The sequence below is a fragment of the Cyrtonyx montezumae genome, unplaced genomic scaffold (assembly GCF_038088225.1).
Source record: "Cyrtonyx montezumae isolate F1298 unplaced genomic scaffold, pur_monq_1.0 scaffold_3, whole genome shotgun sequence".
Lineage (NCBI taxonomy): Eukaryota > Metazoa > Chordata > Aves > Galliformes > Odontophoridae > Cyrtonyx > Cyrtonyx montezumae.
Genome location: NW_027072034.1, coordinates 135779258 through 135806757, shown reverse-complemented (window position 1 = coordinate 135806757; position 27500 = coordinate 135779258). Strand labels below are relative to the sequence as shown.

The window sequence follows — 27500 nt, the reverse complement described above, 5'->3', positions numbered from 1 at the left end:
TTACAAAAGCAAATAAAAATATAAAAGATGTCTCTTCTCTTGGTTGAATTAGATATAAAGACAGTAAATGTTAATTCACAAAATGAACTAAGCTAGTCTCACTGTATATGCAAAAAGCCTCATAAATAGAATATACAGCACACCATGAACAAGTATTTACCAGTCAGCTGTAAGATAGTCTGTTTTAATTCTTGCTCCTTAGAGCTTGAATACAAATTAAAGACTATTATCCAAGGATGACTGAATTACTGTCTGGATTAGTATCCAACACATCACTACACAACAATTGTTCTTCAAAAACAAACAATGCTCCTTCACTGTCCTTGCAAAGTTAACCACGTCATAAAAAAGCAGAAATGGGAACTGATCCTAACCTCTTATGCCTCACTGTTGCAATGTTTCCAGCAAACACCTGAGACCTGGAATACTCCACAGGGAGTTGAGATCATGGACTATCTTTCTCTATATAAAAAGTACCAGATTTGAATACAACTATTAGGACCTACAGGCAACAAGGTGTTTTGGTCTCCTAAACTTGTGGTTTTGTTTCCACTTGTTTGGGAAATAAGATGTAAGGGAAAAGAGAGTCTTTTAAAAACTTTTATCACTGAAAAACATTTGAATGGTATCTCTGGAACAAGGAGGAAATCCATTCATTCTTTTATTTTATGGCATTACACATAATTGCGCGCCTGAAGGTTTAAGGGACTTTTGTTAAGGTTGTTTTTGTTGTGTCACTCTCTGTGACAACAACGGGGCCTGAGGGAATGGCGTGGAGCTGTGTCAGTGGAGGGTTAGGGAAAGGTTCTTCAACCAGAGGGTGTTCAGGCACTGGAACTGCCCAGGGCTGAAGTCACTAAGCTGCCTCAGTTTGGAGACAACGCTCTCAGACATGAGTTTGAATTCTGGGTGGTCTTGTGTGGAGCCAGCTGGATTCAAGGATCACAGAATCATAGAATGGTTTGGGTTGGAAGAGACGTTTCAGATCATCAAGTACCAACCCTCCTGCTATAGGCAGGAATGCCTCCCTCTAGACCAAGCTGCTCGAACACCCATCTAACTTGTCTATTTCAAAGCTGGATATTTGGGGATTCTGTGGTTCAAATTTTTTATTGTTACTGTTGGAAGCCTTCACTGTTTTTAATCATGATATAATACCATATTATCACTTCCAGATCCTCTAACAGTATTATTACAATATTCTGTCTCCTGTGCTGCTCCCACTTTGTTGGCACTAGGGTACGTAGCAGATTCCACCTATGCTATGCTTTCCATGTTTAATAATTCTGACTTCAGACCTTTGTTGTTTATACCAAATTAGTTTAGTTACTTTAGAGTACTGTCCAAGCTTTTTTTTTATTACATTTCTATGGTTGGAATGCAGCCACTGTACAAACAGGGAGGATAACAAAAGTGTCCATTAAAAGTGCATTACAGGTTAAGATACTGGTTTCTTCTGCGCTGTAATTTTTGAGCAACGAGGGCCTCTTTTTGTATGGACAGTTCAAAGATTATTTTGATAACTAATCTGTGGAAGAATTAATAGCTAAGAAGATTAATCACGGCAAAAAAAAATTTCATTTCTTTAACTACACTCTCATCCAGATCAACAGTCAATCAAGATTGAAAGCAAGCACTTTAGTCATCCATAAAATAAAAAAATAAAAAGAATTGGCTTTTCCACCAGCACCTTAAGAGCACAACTTGCTGAAAGGCACTACCATACAAACGCTTCTTTCTGAAAGCATTAAGCACAAGGAAATACTGTTCTTAAGCTCTTGAAGCTTGACTCGAGAATTTGGTTTTTGGAATCAAGGGCGGGGCCAGGTTGATGTATGTTGGTTAGAGATGTAAAGGAATTTACATTTCTAATATAATGTGTTCTGAGGAAGAAGGAACTCTACAAAACACCAATGAAAACCAAAGCCAAGATGGTTTGTTGGTTTGCTTTACTATGAACAAAACGCTATTTAAACAGCCATCTTATAAGTCTCTCAATATATTCATAACTCAAAGGCTTTCAAAAAAGTATATTTTCCAAGATGTTAATCATACATAATGATCAAAACATTGTTTTAAAAGAATATATATATGTAAATATTTTTATGTTCAAAATTCTACTCCGTCACTTTGTTATGCAATGAGAGCAGTGTACTAGGGACTAATTCCCATGTGAAGTGCTGAGTATTTAAACAAATTCTGAAGAAATATTTACATATGCAATGTCTTTTCATTAATAACTAGGCAAAACTCAAATAAAACCTAACAACAGGTCATAGGTTACACATTTCTGACTTCTGATCAAAACTACTACATGCTTGGAATTTTTGCTTTAACTAAAATTTGAATAGTTCCTCTATATGGTCCAGCCATGGGTTCATAACTAGTCAGTATTTTCATTAATGACATAGAAGATAGAAACCATGGTTATTAACTTCATAGATCTCAACAAAATGGAAAGTAATGAAAGCATACCAGTGAAAATGATGAGATTTCGAGTACATGGTAACTGGAGAAAATCCAGATAGAGGTTTAAAAAAATACTGTTATCTGAAGAAAAGCTGAAAAAGAGATGTCTTAGGTTATAGCAAGAACAGGTCAGATACCGAAGTAAAAAATTAGTACAGATTGAGAAAGCTCTGGTTGCTTGGGGAGCTTTGAAGTCCTCATCCTTGGGGGACTTTATGAACAGGTAAGATACACTGAACAATTGAGTTCAGCCCCTGTTAAATCTTTGGTAGGATAAAAGGATGATGAGGTCAACTTTTAGCATTATTACTATGTCATGTTGAAATGTTCTCATCAAAACAGCTATATTTTATTAAGCAAGCACTGTCTATTATACTTCCACCTGAGTTCAAGACATAAGACTGCATAACAACTAGGAGCTCCATAGCAGTAACAAAAATGAAGTGTGATGATTACAAATTATTTCAAAAACCTTTCAGGCAAATATGTAAATGAGCAGAGTAATTTCCATGGGTCATTTCTGTAATCACTGATGAATTTGTTGTTGAGAGAAAAATTTTTGTGCACACCACTCTTTAAAAAACAAACTGTGAGAGATCTTTCTAGTATAAAAAGTATTTCTCTAAGTTGTAGAGCCTCTGAATACATCTCCCTCACTCATAATTCAAAGAACACGGTGTTCCTCTGTCTCTGTGGCTGCCTCAAACATTCACTCTTCCACATGTCATAAAGGTTTTCAGCATGCTTTACAGCTTCTACAAGATTTCTGCTATCCCCTCTGGAAACTGGCAAACTATAACTTCCAGTTCTTGTGCTCTCAGAAGTATATTATATCCTTCAGGACACTGTCATTTATAGCATTTAACTGGAACAACTGCCAGGTGTCAAAGAGACAGGTAACAGTTGCTGGACACTTATGGAGGCCCTGTCAAGACTGTCTGTAGACTGCCAGAAAAGAACTTTGAGGTTTCAAAGGAAAAAGAAAGATAACAGGACAGGTAGCTGACAGATAAGATACCTACTAGGAAAGACTGTATAAAGTAACTTCCAAATATTTAGAGACAAAACCAAACTCCTAAAGCCTATAAGAACTTCCATAATGGAAGATGAACTGTCTTCCAAGTTCTGCACAAGATGAGCCTGATCCCACCTTGGGAAATCTTTCACAGTGTAATAGTTATAAAATCCTGTTGAAATCTAGGCAGTGTCAACAAAACAAGTGTTACATTCAACTTTTAAACATTAGAACGTGTGCTGTTGATGACAAGAAAACAACCAGATCCTATAACCAAGTACATGACTACTTAATTAAATTGAGCTGAACTGGTGTCAACAAGGAGAAAGGATACTTGATACAATATTCTCAATTATGGATAGCATGTTTTCTACAGAGGTTTCACATCACATCAGTATTAATGCAAGAGGATACCAAACCCAGAAAACAGCAGTGAGAACACAGGGCAACAAAATATAAATAATTACAATAAACAAGGTTTAGTCTAGTTTAGCCCACATGCTTACCTCAGGCTTTGAATAGAAAATACAACTTTCCCTTTGAGAAAAACATTAAGTCAAACAATGCCTTTTATAACAATCAGAGGACCTGTGCACTTTCCTTCTACCAAAACAGAGATTTAACAATTTTAGTTGCCTTGTATTTCTTTCATCCCATTCTATGGGCTGAAGAATAATAATTATTTTATTGCTCATTTGTATGCATAAAAAAGAAAAAAGAAAGTATATACAAAGGGCTCATTGTTTAATTCTGAAAGCTGCCAGGGAAGTGAGCGCTACAGTCCCTTCCCAGTGGAACAAATTCCACAGGTCTTCCAAATGTTGTTACCCATATTCACCCAACATCTTTAATAATCTGCCAAAATCATTAAAAGCAAAGTGCTGAGTGAGGTGATGATTGAGAGAGGGGCAGTCTCCCAGACACTTAAGTCAACACAATGACAGGCATTGAAAAAATGTTGCCCTTGCCTTCCTATGGAAGTGGTGGTAGATGTTTACAGAGAAAACCTGTTGAAGTCAAAGGCGTTCAGTGCAAGTTCTGAAGCCAAACATATTGTCTGTAGCAAGCCCTGTAAGTTTTGAAGGTATTTCAGTCCACAGAGAGGTTGGAATAATCACTAAAATGACAAAAAGATAATTTCTTGTCATGTTGCAACTTGAAGTAATTTGTATTGGTGTGGTGACTTAGGCACCCAGTAACACCAGGAAGTTTCTTACTTTGGTATCCTACAGCACAAAAAGTCCCTGCCATGGGGACTTTTTCTGGCACTACAGTTTAGATGCTATTTGCCCACTGGCTTTCTTAAGTGACTTCACGTAAAAGTATTTAAGTATAAATAGATGACAACGTCTCTAGAGCTCAACTAGCAATTAAATTGTTTTGTGTTTTTTAAATTTAAGAGATGAGGCAGAGCATATGTGGTATGATAAGGTACACCAAGTTCTTGTAAGACTTTGCTTGTTTTATATTAAGATATTTCAAGTTCTAAAAAAATGTGAGAGTATGTAGTTCTCAAACACTAAGCCATTTCTGAAACTAAATGATTTACTCATTCCTCCCACAGTTCTGTAGATAGCCTTTAGGTCACAAATATTACATCTTTAAAAGCAGTTGGCTAGTCTGCACAAAATCTTCAAGATGTTGTATTCCTCCAGTAGTAAATAACTTCCACAATATTGACTGTTCTTCAGTACATGAAAGAATAACACAGTACAACTTGTGTTTGAGTTATACAATATCTTTCATAGAACTCTAAATTTTCAGTTAACGTTTTATTGAAGACACCCTGAACTACAAATGCAATTTTGATTCAACTACACAAAATGCTCTGTATATACTTTGGTAGAATAAATTAAAATATTCACTGCTACAAAATTCCTCAAACTGTACAAATCTGAAGTTCTGTGTGCTCATGTAAACTACTTAGGCATAAATAATATAGTGACTATGTCCTTCTTTACATTTCTTTGTTTAGATATCTGATGAATACCTTAAACCTTTGTTTTTATCTGAAACATCTTGCTTTTCTAAAGACACTTTTGTATTACTATCCTGTTTAACCTACTGAAAAATACATTTTAAACTTCGCTTTCAGATCTAAAAAGTTGAAAGCCTTCTTTAAAAAAATGTCTTAAACTTTTTTATTTTTCACTTAATATTATTTGGTGAAATAACGGTCACTGTATTACAGATGCAGACGCAGTAAATGTTTTTCCTAGAAGATCAGGACAATTATGTCCTCAGAAAAAACTCATCTTGCCAGTCCTCACTCCAAGTGTGCAAGATATCCTGTAGCAGATTAAAAAGACAAGCCCTCCTTTCCAACCCAATTTATCCAATCTGGAATTCTTAATATTTATGCCTCAACAGGCAAATGGAGACAAATCCTTAAATCCTACAGAATTTTCAACATATCTACTTCTATTCAATAAATTTGTCTCTTTTTCAATTTCATGTTATTATAAAAAGCTTATTATTTTTCTTAAGAAGTGAACTGTTTATTGTCATTAATATGTACAGCCATTTAGGGAGATACTAATCCAAATATTGAAAAAGAGAAGAAAGCGTATTAGATGAATAATTAAATACAAGTTTTGCAATTTTACAACTGTCAAAGAAACCATTATTGTTTTTTCTTGAACATTAGCAATCACTTTCCCTATGTATGTATCACATATACTGAAGAAGCATTATTATTTCTACATAAAATAATGCCTATAGGCTAATCAATAGTCTCTGAGAAAGGTCCTATTGGCACGCCTTGTCTGACAGCTGTGGGCGCAGAACCTCACTTCATCAAAAAGAGACTGATACAACAAACTGGAAGCAACAACGTATTTCCAGAAGTCTGGAAATGTCATGCTTAGGGAAGCCCTGTTTCTCAGTAGAGTTGTTTCTGGATGTGCTTTTCTAAACTGAACTTTTATTCCAGGCCCTCTGATAGCCAAGTTGAGAAAAAATGGGATGCAGTAATCTTTTCTTCATTCAAATAAGACGGTGAGGCACAAAAACACTTTAAAAATATGCATTTGTCATATTTAAGAACTTATTAATCACTAAGAAATTTAAGCCTACAGTGGTGCAGTTGAGAGTTGAACTAACCTGGATTTAAGATGGAAAAGAGAGGTAAGAGCCACAGGTGGCAGCATGGAAGGCACTTCTGTGGACTCTTGACAACAGAGGAAATTGCGCTGGAATAACTAACTAGGCCTCTGGAATCTGTCTTTAGCTCATCACTGGAGAGACAGCAGTAAGAGAATTAAAGATCTATTAGTTTGGATAAATCTACTATTGCCTTGAAGGCTTGCATGACTAAAGATTTGCTTTCCTATTTTACGCCTTGATGAAATTTTAGCAGATGCTGAAAATGAATCCAGGTATTTTCATGCTTTCCCTTTAAAGTGAAAAGGCAGATGAGTACCTCTTGAGGAAAAAAAAAGCTGCAAGCCCCATCATTACCAACAGCACAAAAACAGTGCTGTTCTCACAATTTTTCTTTTGGGACACTGACATTAAAAAGATGTAAAACCACGCTGTTGCTAGTATTTGTAACATCCATCCCTTCATTGAGCACCTGAACCCCACCAGTATCTGTAACACAAAATCCAATAACGATCACAGAATAATTTAGGTCATTGGAGGCCTAACAAAGATCTTCTAAGATCAACATCCTGCAAAAGAAGGCGCAGCTATAAGATCAGACCTACTTGTTCAGGGCATTATGCATGTGGTTCTTGAGAAGACAATGAGTGGATACTGTACAGTTCCTCTTGCAACTGCCCCATTCACTGACTGACCTTGTGGGGAAAGGTTCTCTTCATACCCAGTCTGCCTATCTCATTTTAAGTTATGCTTACTGTCAGACTATCACCATGCTCCACAGAAATGTATCTGGCCCTATCTTCTTGCTAGCTGTCCCATAAACAGATATGGGTAGGTTCCCCGAAAAGCTGCCTCTTCTCCAGGCTGGTCTAGGTCAGCTCCCTCAGCATCGCCTTGTAGGCTAAGTGCTTCTTCTACCAGCCATCGTGGTAGCATTATACTTAACTCGTTCCAGTTCATTAATATCTTCTGTCAACATCCCCAGTTTCTGCTCCCCAGACACATCATCCTAGTGTTTATCACAAATGGATCATCCTTCTCCAGTGTAGGGCTTGCATTTCATAAAGTTCTTCTTGGCCTGGTCATTCATCTCATCCAGGTCCCTCTGAAACTGCTATCTTACCCTTACACAAATCCACTGCTCCCACCAATTTGATGTCATCTGCAAAACTGATCAGAAAGCAGACCATCCTTCAGAACATCATTGAAGCTGTTAACAGGATGGGTACGTTCTTGAGCACAGCAGAGTTCCTCTAAGTAATTATGTAACTCAAGGTATCAGAGGGAAGAAGAACAGTAGGAAGATATGCATTGTAATCAGCAAATCTGATCTAAGTGATTACATCATGCTATTTTAATGACAAGAATAAGCCATAAGCAATAAAGAGTGTCTGAAAAGAAGTAAAACTAAGAAGGCAGTTTAATACCAAAAATCTCCAAAGAAAAGGCTATTTTACCTGTACCTTTTTGATTTTACTGGAATATAAACAGCAGATAATATTAATATATCACAACGTTAAGAGGGAAAAAAAACACAAGAAGAAGTATCAGATGGACATCAGGAGTGAATGAAGGCCGAAAAAGAAATGAGGGAAAGCCAAAGACATGAATACTAATGATTTCTTGGCATGAAATCCAGACCTCTGGAGGGCCACTGGATGGCCCCACCCTGGAAGTGTACAGGGCCAGGCTGGATGGGGCTTTGATCAATCTGGTCTAGAGGGAGATGCTCCTGTCTACAGCACGGGAGTTGGAACTAGATGATATTAAAGATCCTTTCCAACCCAAACCATTCTATGATTCTATGATCTTAATTATGTCAACAGCAAAATTCCCCATGACTTGAATAGGGGCAAGATTTCACTTGTGAGGTTTACTCACAGCAGCTGCAAGAGAAATATGTAGTCTATTTGACAGAATGCTTGGGGAGAAGGGGGAGTAGCCAGAGGTGATACACAAACTGAACCACATATATCTCTTCTACACAAACGATAAGTAATATATATACTTGTTAAAATATATATAAGGCCACTGATTTTACTTGCCCTTTGAGGGTCCTGAGTGTAACAGAACAGTAAACGGAGATTTGATTGAGATATGCTGACTTGTAAATTTTCGTAAGAGACCTCAAACATCTAACCCTTACTAATACTACCATTCTGCCAATAATAAAACCAGTTACACAAAGGAAGAAAAAAAGGTTATTTCTCAGTTAGGATGTAGGCTAATTGAGAATCCTTTAAGACCCTACATTCGATTTACATGTTGAATGTAATAATTAATATATACAAAAATATAGATATATGCAGAGGTAATAACACAATATACATTAGTCATATCTAAAAGTTAACTATGAAAAACTAATAAAGTTGACAACGTATGTCTGATCAATTTAATGTTGAGAAAACCCAGAGAAAAATATCATCCCTTATGTATCTACTTAATTGCTAAGGAAATATATGTTTTTTACGAGTTCTTCAGTAAAATCTCTGCTTAAGAAGTCACAAATCAATATGCAAGATTAACCAGTAGAGCAAGTTACACTAGGACAAAACTTCAACTAGAATATGGAATTGACCACTTTGTAGGCATTACTCACTTATCTCAAAAACAATACAGCAGAATCCAGAAGGAACAACAAAGGTGACCTACAGCATTGTATACTTATGTGCAGAAAGAAACATTAAAAATGGTAGAAGTTTTCTGATTTGATTTAATTTAGCAGCCACTAAGGTCAACAAAAAAATCAGTAGCTTGAAAATATAAATAACAGTGATATGCTAGAAATATGGAGATAGGTGAAACATAGGGAAAAAAGCAAATATTCACCCTTCACCCTTATTCATGATTAAGTTCACTCCATTTAATGTGGCATCTTTTATGATAATTTTATCAGTACAGATAAAAAGTATAATTTTTACCACTACTAATTTCTCCTCATGTTAAAAATGCAAGGGACTATCGCTAAAGAGAAGTTTTGAAACTTCTCATTCAGACAGTATTATTTAAAAGAATTAAAACATATAAGCATTTCAGAATTCTGACATGCCATCTGTCACTACCCTATAGGAAAATGTTTTAACAGATACTGATCCTTACACCACAGAAGCAAGCCAGCCAGCCATTAATTCACAAAGATTACGAAAAACCTCTCCTGTTTCTTTTCTGTATCAGAGTCTCTTCATAACTCAGGGATCACTTTGTGCTCCTTATTTACAAAACACTAATAAATTTGTTCCTAAAATGATTGGAGATAGTGTCATTGAGCTTTCCTCCTTACTAGTTCAGCCCTGGCCAAGCACATCTAAATGCAGACTACTTCAGTGAAATTAAAGACAGCTAAAACCTGCAGTTTGTGTTCTCAGCAAAGCAGACATTGGCAAACAAGAAGGAAATGGAAAACACGCAAAACAAGTATTTGAAGAATCTCAGTCTGATAACAATGAGTCCAATTTGAAAACAAAAAATGCTGAAAATTTAAAACCAAGATGACATGACTCTGAGGGCTCTTTCTTTGTACAAAAAACCAACTAGCTTTGTGCAGATAAATTTGTGGAGAATATAGAAAACAACTGACATTTGTTGATGTTCACATGACAATTTAATTTCCTCTAAAGGGATAGAAATAAAAAAACTTAATAAGAATATGTGATTAAAAGCAGTTAGTGGAAATGGATTTCTTAGATTATGAAACTGATAATGAATTGACTAGGTCTTTATGGACTTTTTATTTTATTTTTTAACATGGCATGACAATGCCATGGCAATAAACAGGGACGCCTTACCTGTGTTGATATATTATCAGCTATGAATGTTAATAACACTAACTGCTAATGTAATATGAAATCTTTGAACTGTGAAGAAAAAGTTTTACTGGAAAACTGAAATATTAACAACATATTTTCTTTAAATTTCAAATAAGACTCAAAACTTATGTGCTATTAGCCCTTACAGGATCAGAATTTTTAGGACTCAAGTTCTGATTAGAGAGATGACCTTTATGTATGTCTTCAGATTCTACTGATTGTTACTAAAATTCTCATCCTTGACACTGGCTTGCTCCCTTTTGTTCCTAAAGACATGTATTTTCTCTGTCAAGAACCACAGAAAGTAGAAACTTGACTAGAAAATAGCTTAGGGTACAGGCCTCTATAAAGTCTTTCAAACACTAAACTACATGTGGCTCAAACATGAAAAGTCAACTTGCTCAATGAAAGAAGATTAGGAGGGAAACATAGAAGTTTTTAGAATTGAAATGAAAGTGACAAAGTAGTACAGATTTGAATGTCTAAATATTTTTGGGTTGTTGAATAATCACCCAGAAGGAGCAAGTCTGAAAAGAACAAAATGTAAGAAAAGAGGCCACTGATGTGAAATGCTCTTTAATATCTAACTGTTGTGAAATTTTAAAAATTGCACTATTTCCACAGAACCTTACTAGCAACAGCTAAGATATCTCAGTGTTACTCAGTGGACAGACCAAGCAAATAATATTGTCTATGCAACATGTAGAAATCTATCCAGTGATCCAGGAAAAGCTGAGAATTTGGGCTGCACTATGTTTGTTTTTATATATCAGAATATACATACAGGCTACATAATTTTTTTTTCTATTTATGTTGAAAATAATTTACATTAATAAATCTTGAAAACACTGAGTTGATTGCACGTGACAATAAGGCTGAAGATAATACCTTTTTTTCTAACATTTTCATCACACTTTTGTGAGTTTTTATAAGCTAATCACCAACCTTTTTCCACAGTGGCACCTGAAAATTTTATTGTGATGTAGCAGCAACGGATTAAATAGTATTACACTTACATCTAGGCCTGTAACACTCATTTTGTATTCACTGAAAATGATGTTTCAGAGGTATGCTTGATGAGTACCGTTTCAAAATTTTCAGCAAGATGTAACCAAAATGAATCCTTTTCATATGATAAGTTTCTTGATGAGGTTTTTTTTTGTTGTTTTTTTTTGTTTTGTTTTGTTTTGTTTTTTTCAGTGCTTAAGAGCTAGGACTTGAACTGCTTTCTAGGACAAGTCTGGAGAATGGCCAGCTCTTCACTTTGCTTTCTGACAAATAACCAGTGGCAGCATTTAACAGGTGGACCTACACATTACAAATGGGACAGCAGGGACAAATGGGTCAAACTCACCTGAGTAGGACTGTCTGCATTGTCCTATCTGACATTTCTCATGTTAGTTAAATCCCGTGCACACTATATATTTTTCCTTAAGGCCAAGGTTCATTCAATCTTAAAAGTATGAGTGCTTAAAGATACTTAGCTGTGACAGCTGTTCTGGATTACAAAGTAAATGGACTTGGACAATTTCAGTCAGCCTCTCATAAGAAATGGCAAATAAAAAAAAACACCACTTTTTCAGATTTATCGTGAGAAGAAAAAAAGAAAATAAGAGTTGAAAGGGATCTCAACAGGCCACAGTCTCTTCATCCCTTTCACCTACCCCAAAATAGGACAATTTACACCTAAACCACTTCTGAGAGATGCTTCTGAGATTTAGACCTAGAAGCTGACATTATCAACAGTTTCCTAGTCTCTCTGTGCTGGTATGCATATCAGCACTTAATAAGCCTACAGTCACAGAGGTTTTACTTTTTTTCTGGTGGCTAGTCTACCTCTCTCTTACTGAAATATTAATCATTTATTTATTGTCCCAGTCCCAACAGACAAGGCTCTTCCCGTCTTTTCTTCAAAAGCACTTTGAAAACTTATTTCCCCACTCAGTTTGTCTCTTCTCAGGTATCAAACCTAATATTTTTTATCCCTCCTTAGTGTTCAGCAAAAGCCAATCTCTCTACTGTATTAGCACAGCCAACGAGTGGGGAGAAGAGTTTACAGCTAGAAGATGGCAGGGGTTGCCCACTGATCTCATTACCTCTTGAAGAACAAAGCTAGGCTCAGCATACAAATAAATGACGTGTCCAAGAAATCATCTTAAGAGCCTGGTGCCTCATTTGCCACCACAGCTCTTCTGTGTGGCATCTGACATGGTTCTAACCTGGAAGCTGACCTGTATGCTTTGAGTCATACATGGATCAGGATACACAGAGCAGTTACCTCGACTGCTAGCCATGAGTTTTCTTTGATCACTCTTGCTCCTCGGTATTTATTTCTACAGATCTGCCATACCATTTATGAAGTTTGTTGTCCACAGTGTTCTTCCCTTAAGGTCTTATCAGAAGAATAGAAATTAGTTTTCATACAAAATTCCTTTAAACATGCTTTCACAAACACATACCTTTACCAGCACATAGTCACTTGGTCATTAGCTACAATTTCTAGAGACATTACTTATGAACAACTGCCATTACTGCCATCACTGCCTCATATTTACACTAACAATTGCTTTTGCATGTGATACTTAAAGCTTATTTATTTGTTTTCTCAGAACATTTCACCAAATTGCTAAAAACGTATGAATGCCAATCATGTATCCAATCTTTTATAGAATTACAAATTTAATATCTGAATGTGAAAAGAAACACAATTGAAGAATATCTTGTATCCACATGGTTTCAGCAAGAAAAAGTATATATTCTGCCTCTTGACTGAGATGATTAGGAGATATCTGAGATATCAAAGGGCCTAGGGTTAATACATCCTGCCACTTAGCATCATACTTTGGACTGTACTTAATGCACACTTTTGCTTCACTGTGGAGTATGCTGGAACATTCTCCACTTAATGAATTATACACTGTGTAATTCCTCATTCATCACTACATCTGTAGATATATACAAAACAAAATTATACATATTTTTGATTGCAATTCCAGCAATACCTGGCGGGTAGAAAAGCATAACCACTTCTTTCATTATTACAGGAATACAAAAGCTCACACATCTCATCTGAAGGTAATTTCACAGTTACCAGTCATGGTTTCAGTACAAGTAGTTGAAACCAAAAGGTCAGTCTAATGCCAACTGGCACTGTGTCTAACACTTCTCAAAACAAAGCTAGATGCAATTTCAAATGAGGACAGTGGCATAACAGTAGTATAACATACAGCTTGTATTCAAGCAACATCTGAAGATACTTTTCAAAAATTAAATAGATCAATTACTACCTAAAAATCTAAACTAAACCAGTACTTTATCTATCTATCTTTCTATCTTTCTATCTATCTATCTATCTATCTATCTATCTATCTATCTATCTATCTATCTATCTATCTATCTATCTATACCTTTCCATAAGGGAAGAAGGAAATTGAAACACTGTATATTACTATGCCTGGAATATTTTAAACAACTCTGTTAAATAACTGTGCATGAAAATAAAACCAATTTTATAGAATATCCACTAGAAGAATGAGGAAAATGGACAACCTACCATGTCAGAATGAGGTTGCAAGGCCTACCAAAACAAAGACTCGAAGTTCACAATGTGCTTGGTCTAACATGTTTTAACAATAAACAGGAAGAGTGAGAATGACTACATGAGCTAGATCATGTTATCAGTAAAACTAAATTGGAATGTATTTAGTCTGCAAATGTGAATATGGCTTACAGTCATCAAAGGAATGAAGTTCTGCAATGCCTTTCAAATTTGAGATGAAGTATGATTATTTTAGTAGAGAAATTGTGTACACATGGCTGTACACAATATGAGTCTCATTTCCTGTGTTCTTAGAACAAAAGATAAAAGCTCAGAGAACACTTTACACCTGTGATGTTCAATAATGCCAAATTTGCAAGGAAGGAAGAAAATATGGGAAACAGGGAGGGAACAAAAAAAAAGCTGGCAGAAGTCCCTAATTAGTAAGAATACTACCCTCACAACATTATACTTTATCAAACAAACATTTCTCCTTATCCAACTCGATCGTAAGCTTATGGATGTCTTTGAAAAAGGTTAGTGAGAAGCTCTGCAACATCATTAAACTGCCATTAATGGATACAGTGGAAAAAATGAATTTAGCCTTGGTGAAAGACGAAGACTAATGGATTTGTTCAGCCTAATTTAAGAAATACTTTTAGTTGGAGAAAACAGTCAAAAGACCAGAGAAATAGTGCAATTGTAAGCCTACCAGAGGCTACATAGGGGTCTGCACTACATATTATGTATTCCCAGCACTGTTTGAAATCATAGCCTACTGTTGGATGGTAAAATCATATTTTGCCAACTGCAGTTTGCCAGAATATTGTGAAGACTGACACTGTGTATGGACTTTACTAGATATAATCATGCCCTACATCACCTTGAGATTTGCTCACTACAGTGAGCTCTATTCATGGTATTTCTCATTGAGATGAAGACTTTCTGCAAACTCACTGTTTTCCACAAATGCTAAAGATTAAATAATAGTCAAATAATAACTAATATCCAGCATAACATTCTTGATTTTCCAATCAATCTCTGCTTGGCTTTATGGATCACTATTTAAACCCTTGTTGAACTGCTGCTATAAACATTATCAATTGGATACAACTGTATGTCTTTATTTGTTTGTTTATGTGATATTTAAAAGTAAAGACAGTTTGGACACACGTCTATAAAAGTTATCTAGGGAGTCCAAAAAATACTTTGGCATATAATGTTAGTTCTTATAAATCCAAATGCAACCATAGAAAGTGGATAAAATTGAAAACTAAATAGTATATTATTTAGAATATATATATAAAATAGTATATATTTAGGAATAGTATATTTCTAAAACGGCATGTAAATGGCACTACTATCTCAGCTTTTATGTTGTATAAAGGCAAGTATTTCTTACAATCAAGACTGTTACACAATCACATCAGTGAAAAACTTCAGTGTGAATTATACATTTTCAACAACTGCAGCAGTGCTTAAGATGCTGCCTTTTCTTATGCATATTTGTTATGTAAAAAGCATAAATACTTTGCCCATTTATATGCTGAGAATTCGTGACAGTAGTGCCAAAAAGTCTGCAACAACAGCTTCCAAAGAATCCATGAAACCCCATTGGAGCCTACTAACTTCTACAAGACATGCTATGTGGACCTGACACTTTTCAGTTGAAGGCGTTGTACCTCTGCAGTGATCTTTTTGTCAAGAGCATTGGGAATGAACTGTAAAAGTGCAACAACTAGGGTTGGAATAATGTAAAGAAGAAATAGCAACTACTGATCCAAAGTAAGACATGTAACATTTAAGAAGCTAAGGAGGAAATGATAAAGTACTGGAACATCAGTCTTGAAAGGTAAGGAAATTGATGAACCAGAGCAAAATGTAACACAAAAAAATGGATTGAAAAGTGAAGTAATGCAAAATAAAAAAAAAAAACAACAAAAAAACAGGAGAAAGTAAATATTCAGGAAAATACTCAAGTGAAAACATCAGTTTATTTTTCCAGTAGCACCTACATGTGATTGGCTCTGTATGAATTACTGGGAGGCACAGTCACAAGTCAGGAGTTCAGCTGCATAATCCATAAAATCAGTAAAGATGAAACAAAAACAAAACAAAACAAAACAAAAAAAAAACAATATGGTAATAAAACAAGATAATAATGTGCTGTTTTGTTGCTCTAGCCTGTCACTTTCAGTTGCTTTCTAGTGCTATGCAAAGGCAAAATTATTTCATTGCTTATTCCAACAATGGAGCTTCTTTCAATGGGAACATGCTCAGACAAAAGCTGCAGCCTTTAAGATCCAATGCTTAGCAGTTACTCTTTCCACATAAAAATAAAAATCAATTGTTGTCGAAGTCTTTTTGTCCATCACCTTTATTCCTTAAGACTTATGAATAAAACTGTGTGAAATTATATTAAACAGACATTAAAATATCATGTGATTAAGTGAAACGTTTTTGATGAACAAAGATACCCAGAAATACTGCAATTGTTACTGCGTTCATTTGCTTAATTACACGCTTCTCATCTATTTAATAATTCTTATTGATGCGTTTCAAGAGTTTATTTTCTTGACTTATGTAAGAAGTATAAGTCTCACACAATGAACAGGAGAGTTGGATCATAGCAGTCTCCTAGAACAGAACAAGCCTCCAAGGTAAATGCAAAGAGATCATGAAATGGGATAATGCAGCGATAGCCAAAAAAAAAAAAAAGGAAAAGGAAAGACAGGGGACTGGAACATTATGAAGTTAAAGAAACAAGGGAATGAAAGGGATTAAAACTGGAATGATAGGTAACCTACTGTAAGTGGTGTGAAAGCTTAACAGTGGGGGACTGGAATAATCAGATATGGGAACGACCTGACAATGGAATGCTTTCAAACCGAAGCACCTCAAAAGTAAATGATCTTACAGCAGAATAATCATATTTGCCTCTGGGAATAAAATTTAAAGATAAAAAAGTTTGAAGAAAAAAAAAGAAAGTTTGATGATTATGCAGATAGAATTGCAAAGAGAAATGATCCAGTCAGGGCAGGAGTGAGAAAGGTAAAGGAGAAGAGCTGGGAATGACCGCAAAATACAAAGGAAAAGGTGACTGAAACCACAGATGGCTGGAACTCATCTCTCCACAGACCAAACTGGAGATCATAGAATCAGAATCCTTAGAGTTGGAAGGGACCTTTAAAAGTCATCTAGTCCATCTCCTCTGCAATGAACAGGGACATACACAGCCAGACCAGGTTGCCCAGGGCCTGATCCAGCCTCGCTCTGAAAGACTCCAGGGATGAGGAATCCACCACATCTCTGGGCAACCTGTTCCAGTGCCTCACCACCCTTCAGTAAAAGGCTTTTTCCTTATATTCAACCTAAATTTACCCTCCCAGAGCCTGAAGCCACTTCCCCTTGTTCTGTCACCTTCCCTTCAGACCCTTCTAAAGAGTCTGTCCCCTTCCTTCTTACAGCCACTCTGTAGATACTGAAAGGCTGCTATAAGGTCACCTTGGAGCCTTTTCTTCTCCAGGCTGAAAAGCCTCAGCTCTTTCAGCTTGTCCGTGTAGGAGAGGGGTCCTATCCCTTGGCTCATTTTTGTGTCCCTACTGTTTTCAACCTTGAGACTACATTTTCTCAGTGCAAAAATTCCCTAGTTTTCCAATGACTAATTTCTTTTTTTCACCCTTAACAGCCTTACAGTTTTCATTTTTGCCTTTTTTTTTTTTTTTTTTTGGAGGGGGGGAAGGGGAGGGGGGGAAGGGAGGAGGGATGGATGAATTTGCCGAAATACGAATGTGTGGACAAGAGATACTCTAAATGCTCTGGTAGTATTCTGCCACCCTGGTCCATGCCAACTGCTTCAAAAATGAAGCAAAAAAATAGCATTCAGTATTGATTTAAACAAAAATTGTTCAAAAGTGATTGCTGACAACTGCTATTAGAGGAAACTGGAATTTTGAACAGACTATGTTCAGAATAAGTAACATATTTCCTCAGTGAAGAAGGGAATGCGTGATGTCCACCTAACATGGAGCTATCAGGAATTAGATCTGAAGATTAATCGAAGACCAAACTTGTATTTTGAATGCAACACAGAAATTAAATCGAGGATTTAGATTCTGCCAGTGATATGCTGCAAACTGCACCATGAAACTATAATCTTTCATCAGATTGGAAACGCAAACTGGGAGTCATGCAGAGGAAAATTTCAAATGCTGTATGTAATTAGTAACTAACTAGATGTCCTAACTACTAAGCCATAGTTACACTGATCACCTAAAACTTAGCTCTACGTCAGTATTTTTCAGTGTTCAAAATGTACTGGAAACGGAACATATTATATATCGTTACCCAAAGCAGAAACTTGAAAGCTTTTCAAGTGTCACTGCACTAAATATACTGACTGGTATTCACTGCCCTCAATCATTTTAAGGTTTAGTTGAGTTTGTATTCCTACTGCCTTTCTCCGCCAATGATCAGGAACTGTTTTCTAAGTAAGCAGATTCACTCACCTATGTTAAGATATCCACCTACAGATGGAAAGTTGATTTCTGAAACTACTCTCACTAAGCTGTTTTAAAAAACCAGATGTAAAGGACCAAGGAAAAAATTCAAAGATTGGAAGAATTTTCCCTCTTTTTAACTGCAAGTAGCTACAGGATTACAGCAACAGAAATGAATTTCTTTGATAGTGTTCTCATGTTTGAAGCATGTAAACACTATCTATTGAACATGCATGTGCAATTTTTATTATGAAAAATATATCCTTCCAAAAAGATAATATAAATGTACCAAAATAAGCAAGTTCCACTGTCACATATTTAAGTGGTAACACTATTCAATACAATTCTAAGGAGCATAGCTTCCTCCTCCAGTGGTATCCTGGTACATTTACATTCTCTTCCTTCAATCCATCAAGAAATAAGCAACATGTTGACATAATTTTCAAAAGAGACATTACAGCAAGTCCTGAGATTGCTAGTTTTGACAAATGACATATCATAGAAATGAGAGAGGAAAGCTAAAGCTTGAGATGGGGTGTAACTCAAATTATTTGCTTTTTTTATAGGCAAGAATTGCTACAATATACAGTATTTTAGCTATAAACACAGCTATAAATGCAGCCATATCTACATAATCATATGCATAGATATCTCAGTTTATCCAGGAGAGTGCCAGACAGTACACAGGATATATAAACATCTCTGCCAAACACTTAAAAAACAACTTTAATAGCAAGTGTCATTCTTTTCTGTAAAATAGCTGTTTTTAACACACATGATCTAACTCTTGTTTGCTCTTTAAAGTTTTATTGTCTTGGCATTTTATACAGGAAGAGAGCATTAGCATACTCAGGAGAACTGCTAAAAGTAAAAGGCCTCAAGCTACCCACTGCATGGTTGATAGCATAAAGCATGGGATATAAAAACTTTTGTCTGATTGCTCACTTTACTTGTTTTAGAGTAGTGTTACTCTCAAGAGCATATATTCATGTTCTTTCTACTTCAAGTTTTATTACTTCTTTTGTATTATTTAATACATCTAAAGACACTTCCAAAAGACAAATTTTTCCATTTTGAAAAAGTAATGGTTTGGAACCTGATAAAATACATTAATGTTCACAGTGTATTATTTTCAAAAGTAAGTAGAATAAATGTGCAATAAAACAATTAAATGCTGGACAATAAACATTTCTATGTGATCACAGATATATTAACATGACAAACAAAAGAAGATAAGACCAGCAATACGTTTCCCTTAAAAAAGGTCAGATCAAAATGGATTCTCCACACGACAGACAGTGAGTAAAAAGAGACTTTCGTCTCAGTTATTGCTACTGCTAAATATTCCACTCCAGAAATTAAAATTAACATTAAAAATGTGAGAGAGAAAACGGAATGAAAAAAGGCAAACTGGATCAGCTACTTTAAAAACAGAGACCGTAACTGTATACACACATTAAAAATCATCCTACATTAAACTTAAATCTAAGTCTACTTAGATATCACACTGCTAATTATTATATAAATAACCTGGGAAACAATACCTCCAAGATAGATGTTTTACTATTTAGTAAACAAGAAACTGCCACGTTTGACACCACTGATTAAGGCCAGGCATTTCTAAAGCTTCAGACACATTTCTGAAATCCACAATACATCAATTTTTAATACTTCCACTCTCTCAGCTCCATTAAAAAGATGGTAGGGGAAAGATTTTAGAGTAATTAATGATATAGTTAGCTGCTAAATATTAATAGGAATCGTAGTCTTGCATAAAATATAACATATAAACCTTGCCAATACAGACGCACCAGTAATTAAACTTGAATATGTAATTACACTGATTTATAAGACAGGCAAAAAGTTACACTTTACTGGCTTCTATGTAAACTGTGGGCAACAGTTAAACTTTGCATTTTACGGTTTATGTAAATGGGCAATATCTCCACTACAGTTCATAAATGGTTTAGAGACTCAGTTAAAAATTACAACTAATGCCAACATGCACGTTCTGACTGTACCTTATAAACCAAGCTGTGAAAATGACAACAGAGACCAGCTTCCCATCGCATACAGTGCTTGCAAGCAAGTTGAAGAGGTTTGGAAAACAAACAGAAAAGCTGAAAACCAATCTTACTACAGAGTAAATGAAGAAGCATCAATTTAAATGCTTTAATATAAATGTTTAGTTTCAAACATTCAGTTCCAGATGTTTCACTTACCCTCATTTCAAAGCACTTTTAAATAACACTGGGTCTCAGACTAAGGCATTCTTTCCTTGGAAGAACACTAACTGCACTTACATGTGAGGCTGAGGAGAGCAGCCCGGGCTGCTGTTTCCATTACTGTCAATGTGATCCAGCGAACCATTGAGATCTTCATGGACTGCCTGCAGTAAGCCACTGGATGCGTTATTTATCAATCCTGGGTTACTAAGCAATGGTAAACTACTCTCTGCCAGTGCAGCCTAGCAAAATGAAGAATAAAAATAAAATTCTCAGTTTGCACATGTACAAACCACCTTTAAACATTCACACACATACAGACGCACACAAACAAAGCAGCTCATTTTTTGGTAGCTGTAGAGGTCAGAAGGATTTTGTGCATTTTCCAGTTATTTTCATATTCAGACTGTAACAGAACCTCCATTTCTGGTTTACTATTTCTCTTACATAGATTTCATTATTTTCCATTATTAACTATGCTCTGATATTCATAGCACTTTTCTAGTTTTACATCATTTTCTGACTTTGAATTACGCTTAACCCCTATGCCCTTCCACACAATGTATGGTTCCTTTATAATGCAGGCAGCTGCTATACTTTAAAAAATGACCAGAACTTAACTCAAAATAAAAAAGTCCTGACATTTGCCTCTTCTGCATAAAAATTATATATTATAATTAAACTTTAAAGTTTTTGCCATGAGCACCATGTTCCCCAACACTAGGATGTGAAATCATTTATGACAGCTTGGATAAATATTAATGCATATCCACATGCATTTGCAAAAGCTTCTATCAATCTAACATTTGCAGCAAAACTGAGTGTTCCAGATTTTGCCACAGGGTGTCCTTCTTGCTTCTCCACATCAAAAGTAGCATGAATAAGAACAAGTACTTCTTGCAGTGCTAGGTAACACAACTAACTTGGAAGATAAACCCAACTATTTAGGTTGACCATAACATAGACGTAAACATAAATGCAAGTTACTCTATATCATAATATAACAGGAAATAAAAGAAATAAGATACTTCATATTAATGTGTACAAAGAAAGAATAATTTAGGTGTGTTTTGTTTGTTGTTTTTTTTACCTGCAAGCTTGCATTAAGAGCTGCTCCATAGCCTAAGCTGGTGGGTATGTTTTTCACTAATGTTGGGCTTCTGAAAATAAACAATTTTTCAAAGTTTAAAATACAAGCAGACATCCTGACTGGCTTGCTGGGTTAATGAATTGGTTTTTCAGCACAGAAAACATGAATTTTAGAAGGAAGAATGAAATGAAGCTGTGGGTGAAGGGGCTCAACCTGGCAGAGCACAGTGATTTACTTGTATCAGAAAAGCAAGCGCTTTGTTGTAATTAGACCCACGTGAAAATCTGCTCCAAGAGCAGGGCCATGGTGACTTGTAAAGGTTTTGAACTTGCAGAAAGAATTTGACAGAGATAGCTTTAAACTCTGTAGAACACCTGCCTCGGCTGCGCTTGCCGTGTCAGTTGGTTATGGTTTTCTGAACTAACACTGATACGCATCTGAATGCATTACATACAGCTCCTCTAAGGCGCTGAACAAAAAGATGCTTCTCCACACTTCAAAAATCTGGGGAGGGCACAACAACATATAAATAAAGGTAAATGAACGATGCAGTGAATCAGTTAGCTTCCCATCAAATCAAACACACTGTATTTGAAATGGATTGAAAATATCGCATGCTGTATCACTGTAAGATTATGTTTTCAATAAAACGGAGGTCTCAGAGGGCCCCAGAGGTCAGCTGGGTGGCTGTTTACAAACAGATCCATTACAGAAAGAGAATACCTTCCTGCACAGAAAAACCTCCAGCTTTCCTCTCTGCACCTTTGGTATTCTGAGTGGTTTTATCAAAACTAATTATATACTCTAAAGGAATAAAAAGCATCCACAGAACCAGTCATACTGACATGGGATTAATCTGAAAGTAGGGCAGTAAGCATGCCAAAGGTCCTCCTGTGAAGGCTTCTCATGAATACTACCCTCATCAAGAAGATATTTTTGAGGTCAGTACTGTAGTGCATGATACCTATATTCCAAAATGACCTTGAACGACTCCCTACTTCTGTCAAAGGTTTACAGTGAAAACAAGCGAGCATGAAACTCTAACACATGGTCAACATATGTACACAGGACTATTTTTAATATATAGTAGAAGAACTCATGGTAGATGGAATTAAAATGACAAACATATGGTGAAATACACTGGAAAAACAAAACCATTATCGCTTTCCTCTGAAGCGAACTATATGGGAAAGTAAGGCAGGCAAGACTGTACAGAAAACAGCATTTATAAAAACAACAACAACAACAAAAACAAACACAAAAGAAATGTTAGCTCACTGAAGAGATTGCACCAGCATAGCTATTAGCTTGCTACATATTCTCCACATAAGTGCTTGCTTTGTCTGTCAGTTGTAGTACACAGAGGACTCACTCAGGTTACAGAATTACAGAACTCAGTTGAACAAAACCAGCCACCAACGTACCCCGTTATCTTTTGTGACCTTCGCTTCTGGTACTCTACTTCATCCACTGTCCATACTGCTCCTTTAACATTTTCTACTCGAACAAAACACTTGTGCAGGCTAAGATTATGACGCACTGCATTCTAAATCAGACACAAAAGGGGGAAAAGGTAGTAAAATTAATACAATTTAAGAAGGCAGCCTATGCAGTACACTTTGTTAATCTTCTTACTCTAAATCATCATGAAAATCTCAATTTAGTTTAAGTATTAAATGCAAAATATGTATAATATTGTAAACCCCAAACTTACAAATTACTGGAATCTGCAGTTTGAACTTGGTGATAACAGAACCTTCCAAGCTATTTTAATAATAGCTGTGTCAAAACCTTCCTTTCATTGAACTGGTCTAAATTGCAATATCTGTACAAATTACAGTATCTTTGAAAATGCCAGAACAATTAGGTCAGCTCTGTTGTGTCCCTGATCAAGCACTTGGGGATGGTTGAAATGTCCAAAGGAACCAGTCCTGCTTGAGGTATTAAAATGCTAAAAAGGCTACAGTGACAAGTGTTAATTTTGCACAAAGCTTTATGCAAATAAGCTCAAAGGCATTCTTTTCATCCCTATAATAACGAAATGACAGAGTTTGTTTATTCTGTATTATTAGATGACATATGCAAGTTACTTTGCAATACTCTCTCTGCACAATAGAACACACTTAGGCTTTTTAAAAAGATTTTCTCACTAAAGTTCTTTTATTTTGTTCTTTTTTTTTTTTAACTGTGACACAGAAATTGAATTGAAAGTCTTTCCTATAACCTGACTGTACATTTTCTCAGCCGCAATTGTGCAAACAGATGTTGTTGGCTGCTTTGTATTGGAGTAATTACTCAAAATTAACATTTTTAAATCAAATTAAGTCATTCTTAAAATTTAAACTATAATAAATATACAGCAGACAGCGTAATTTACTTTGAGTATTTTCTATAAATCAAATTATAAATCTAAGCAAATATTTCTTCCTGTCAAGGTAAACTGGCACATAGCTATCAAGTACAGCTAGTAATGACCTAATTCTTATTTTACGAATATAAAACAAAGTAATTTTGATGAAGATTTCTTTCTATTTGCACAAAGACAAGCTTCTGGCTTGCTTTAAGAAAAGAATTCTTAAAATAAAAAAAAAAAAAAAAAAAAGAAGAGGGGGGGAGCATAAGCAGATCTAGCATCTGACCTGAAATCCAAGGATTTGATTGATCTTAATGCCCATGGCTCTGAATATGATAATTTTAATATTAATGAGCAAATGAGCAGTTTTATTATGCATGCGATATAGTTAGAACTAATAAGCTGTTCAGAATGAGTTTTGCTGGATCCCCGAGCTGTGGAGATGAGACCAAGCTAAGATATTAAATCACCTTTCATTTCTTTTAAAATTTCTTTCAGTAAATCAAATGACGAAGCATTCACTACATTCTCTAATGAGTAACAAAAGAAAACGTAAATCTTAAACATAAATATTACTTATTGAAAAAGCTCTAAACCATATTTTCTACAGATTACCTCTGACATTTTCATCTTATAAAATACATATCAAGTAACCATGCATAAATAAAACAATTACATTCATTTACAGTACAGTACCGCGTACGGTAGCAACTAATAACATCTAAACATTTTGTAAATTAAAAGCATTCTGAGCTTCACACCCATATATCTGTAATCGCTCGCCAGATTAATTTGCATTTTAAATCCAAATTAATTCACTTTAGCATATCTCACAGTCTAAAATTCTTAGTATGCTGATGAGTGCTTTGCTGCCTCTATTCTTCTCAGCTACAAACATTTTCCCCCTTTTGTACCAAATGGCTTGTGGCTAATTGATGTTTCTGACTGCTTTTTGAAATGAAAATAAAACAGTTCACTTAGTCTGTGCTGAGTGCCCTTATCTTTCCAGACGTTGCTCTTTTTCCAAAAATAGATGCACAGAACTAACGTTTTTTTAGCTCCTTGTAGGATCCAGACAATGAAGTTGTTTGGACAGGGATATAGATGAACCCTTTTGTCTAAGTAAATAAACTGCATTTATGTTCTGACAGGATAATATTCACTTTACTTTCTTTTAGTTCCAGCTGAGTAGCCATGGCCCTCACTCCTGTGGCAGCTTCAGTCTGTATGATGAGGTATGATGTGTACAAAAGGCACAGACCAAGACAAAACCTACAGCCTCCATTTGTTGCACAAGGCAAACAGACATTTTTCAAACTAATTAGCCAATAATATGCAAGAGAAAAAGTAATATAGTGCGACTAACAAAGGTGTTGATGATTGAGTGCTCACACTGTAATTAGTGTGTCAGGCCCTCATTTCTCTGCCAAGCCTCAGCTATTAATTGCACCAAATTAGAAAACTATATCAGAGGCAAAATTATTCTTTCACTTGTCATTTTGAGAGAGGGAATTCATTCCATTCAAGAGGCAGGTTAAAAAGAGGGGAAGCAGATACTAATCTGCTTATGTCATGTAAATAAATGTTCCTTGTGCTATCTGTAAGGAACTAAGCGAGGCATCTTTAAACTGCTGGCAAAGAAGTTACCTTCCAAGTTGCTGCATTACGCCTGAAGTAAGCAAATGTCCGTGTAAACCAGCTGTAAATTTCATTAAGTGTTAACTGCCTGTCACTCGATTCCATGATAGCCTGAAATGAGACAAGATACATAGTGACATAAAATAATGGTTTACTAACTAGGCTGGATGACACTTTCTCAACCAAGCCTTACTTTAAGCATTAATGAATTTTAATTTAATCAAGGAAACTTGATTTTCTCTCTGCTTACCTGCCTTATGAGAGTTGCATAAGTAAATGGAGGTCTGACATCTGCATTTTTATAAAATTCATAGTTTGGGGCAATTTCTGTAAAATAAAACCACACAAACTGGACATTAATCTTACAGGTATTCTGCACTGTATGGAACGATTGACAACGTTTGCTATGTATTCACAGATTTCAAAGGAACAGTTTAGTCAGGAGCACACAAAGGGCCACAGTCAAATTACTCTGAAGTCTTTTCTGTGCACCTCGATGTAAAAGTGCAAATGAAGCATACCCCGATCAGTGCAATGTGTGCCACGAGGGGTGTACCCAGACATCCAGCATGCTTCCAGAAGCAAGACCCTTTGAAAACTTACAATCTGAGTGCTTTTTTTTTTTTTCATGTGCTTGTACAGCATCAGTCAGCCACCTCCTTCCCTGCCCTATTTTTTTTTTCCCCAGCTACGTATAATATTCCTTTGTGAAATTTCTCTCCGGCTAGCAGAGAAACGGGAGACTAATACACGTACGCAGAATTAAATACGGTTAGCACAGACTGATGACAGCTAAAGCAGTATACGTTGTCACTAATACCAAACCTTTTCACATATTAATATCTTACACTAAGAGAAGACATTTTCAGAGCTTGTTTTCCTTTCCTTTTTTTTTTTTTTTTTTTTTGTTATAAACATTGGTGGAAGAAATTAAGAGCTGAAAAGCAGAATCTCTCAAAGTCATCAGCGGTCAGTGCTTCTTTGACATCCACAATTTGCCTCTACAGTGTTTTAAGATTTTGTGTAAATTCTGAGAAAAGCAGGACAGGAGTACAGAACCAAAGCACCCTACCTGATGACATGGGAATGTTGTATTTGTCTGAATGTCGTCTTCGAATGGCTCCCACATTGGGTACACTGGCTGGGGTGATGACGGAGGCTCCCTGGGTAATTGGGGTGACTGGGGCCGTTGGCGTTGTGGGAGTTTGAGGTAAGCTCTGTGGGGATGTCTCCAACATGTTCTTAGACATGGTGACACTAGACACCAAATTTAGCTGTCGAAACCCGAAAGGAAAGTAAAGCAAAAAGAAAAAAAAAGGAGAAAAAGGAGAGAGAGAGTTAAAAAGGTTTGACAAATGAGAGTGGATTCACTTCTACAGCTGTGTTGCCACTAATAAGCTGCAAAAGGAAGCAGCCAATCTCAACTAATTACAGGATGAAATTGTATCATAAGAACTCTAATTAGAGGATGCTGTTAGAGGTTATCTAATAATCTGCTGCAATGTTACTTAGGACTAACTCCTTCTAGTACTACCAGACTTCACAGAAAGTATGTCTGCGTGCAACAGAAACTAGCTGGTGATAATTTAGGTCTGTTGTAAAACAGATCCAGCTCCTGCTGAAACAACAACAACAACAATAAATGTAATAAAAGATGTTAACATTCGCACAAACACAACTTAAAATAAGTTGCTATTCTGATGCTGCCAGAGTGGGTTTTTTTCCCTCCATTTTTTTTTTTTTTTTTCCCCCAGTCCCAAATCTC

The 27500-nt window shown here is 35.8% G+C and overlaps 1 protein-coding gene across 3 annotated transcripts in view; it reads right to left on the bottom strand.

Moving 5' to 3' along the window:
• Nucleotides 1-27500, bottom strand: part of FOXP2 (forkhead box P2) — a 404432-nt gene that overhangs the window by 6111 nt on the left and 370821 nt on the right. For all 3 annotated transcript variants that reach the window (XM_065743467.1, XM_065743469.1, XM_065743468.1), the window contains 6 exons: nucleotides 26808-27009; nucleotides 25986-26062; nucleotides 25745-25846; nucleotides 23169-23290; nucleotides 21745-21814; nucleotides 20733-20896 (listed from right to left, as the gene is read on the bottom strand). In XM_065743467.1, coding sequence (XP_065599539.1) covers nucleotides 20733-20896; nucleotides 21745-21814; nucleotides 23169-23290; nucleotides 25745-25846; nucleotides 25986-26062; nucleotides 26808-27009 — 737 coding nt within the window. The remainder of the gene's footprint in view (nucleotides 1-20732; nucleotides 20897-21744; nucleotides 21815-23168; nucleotides 23291-25744; nucleotides 25847-25985; nucleotides 26063-26807; nucleotides 27010-27500) is intronic.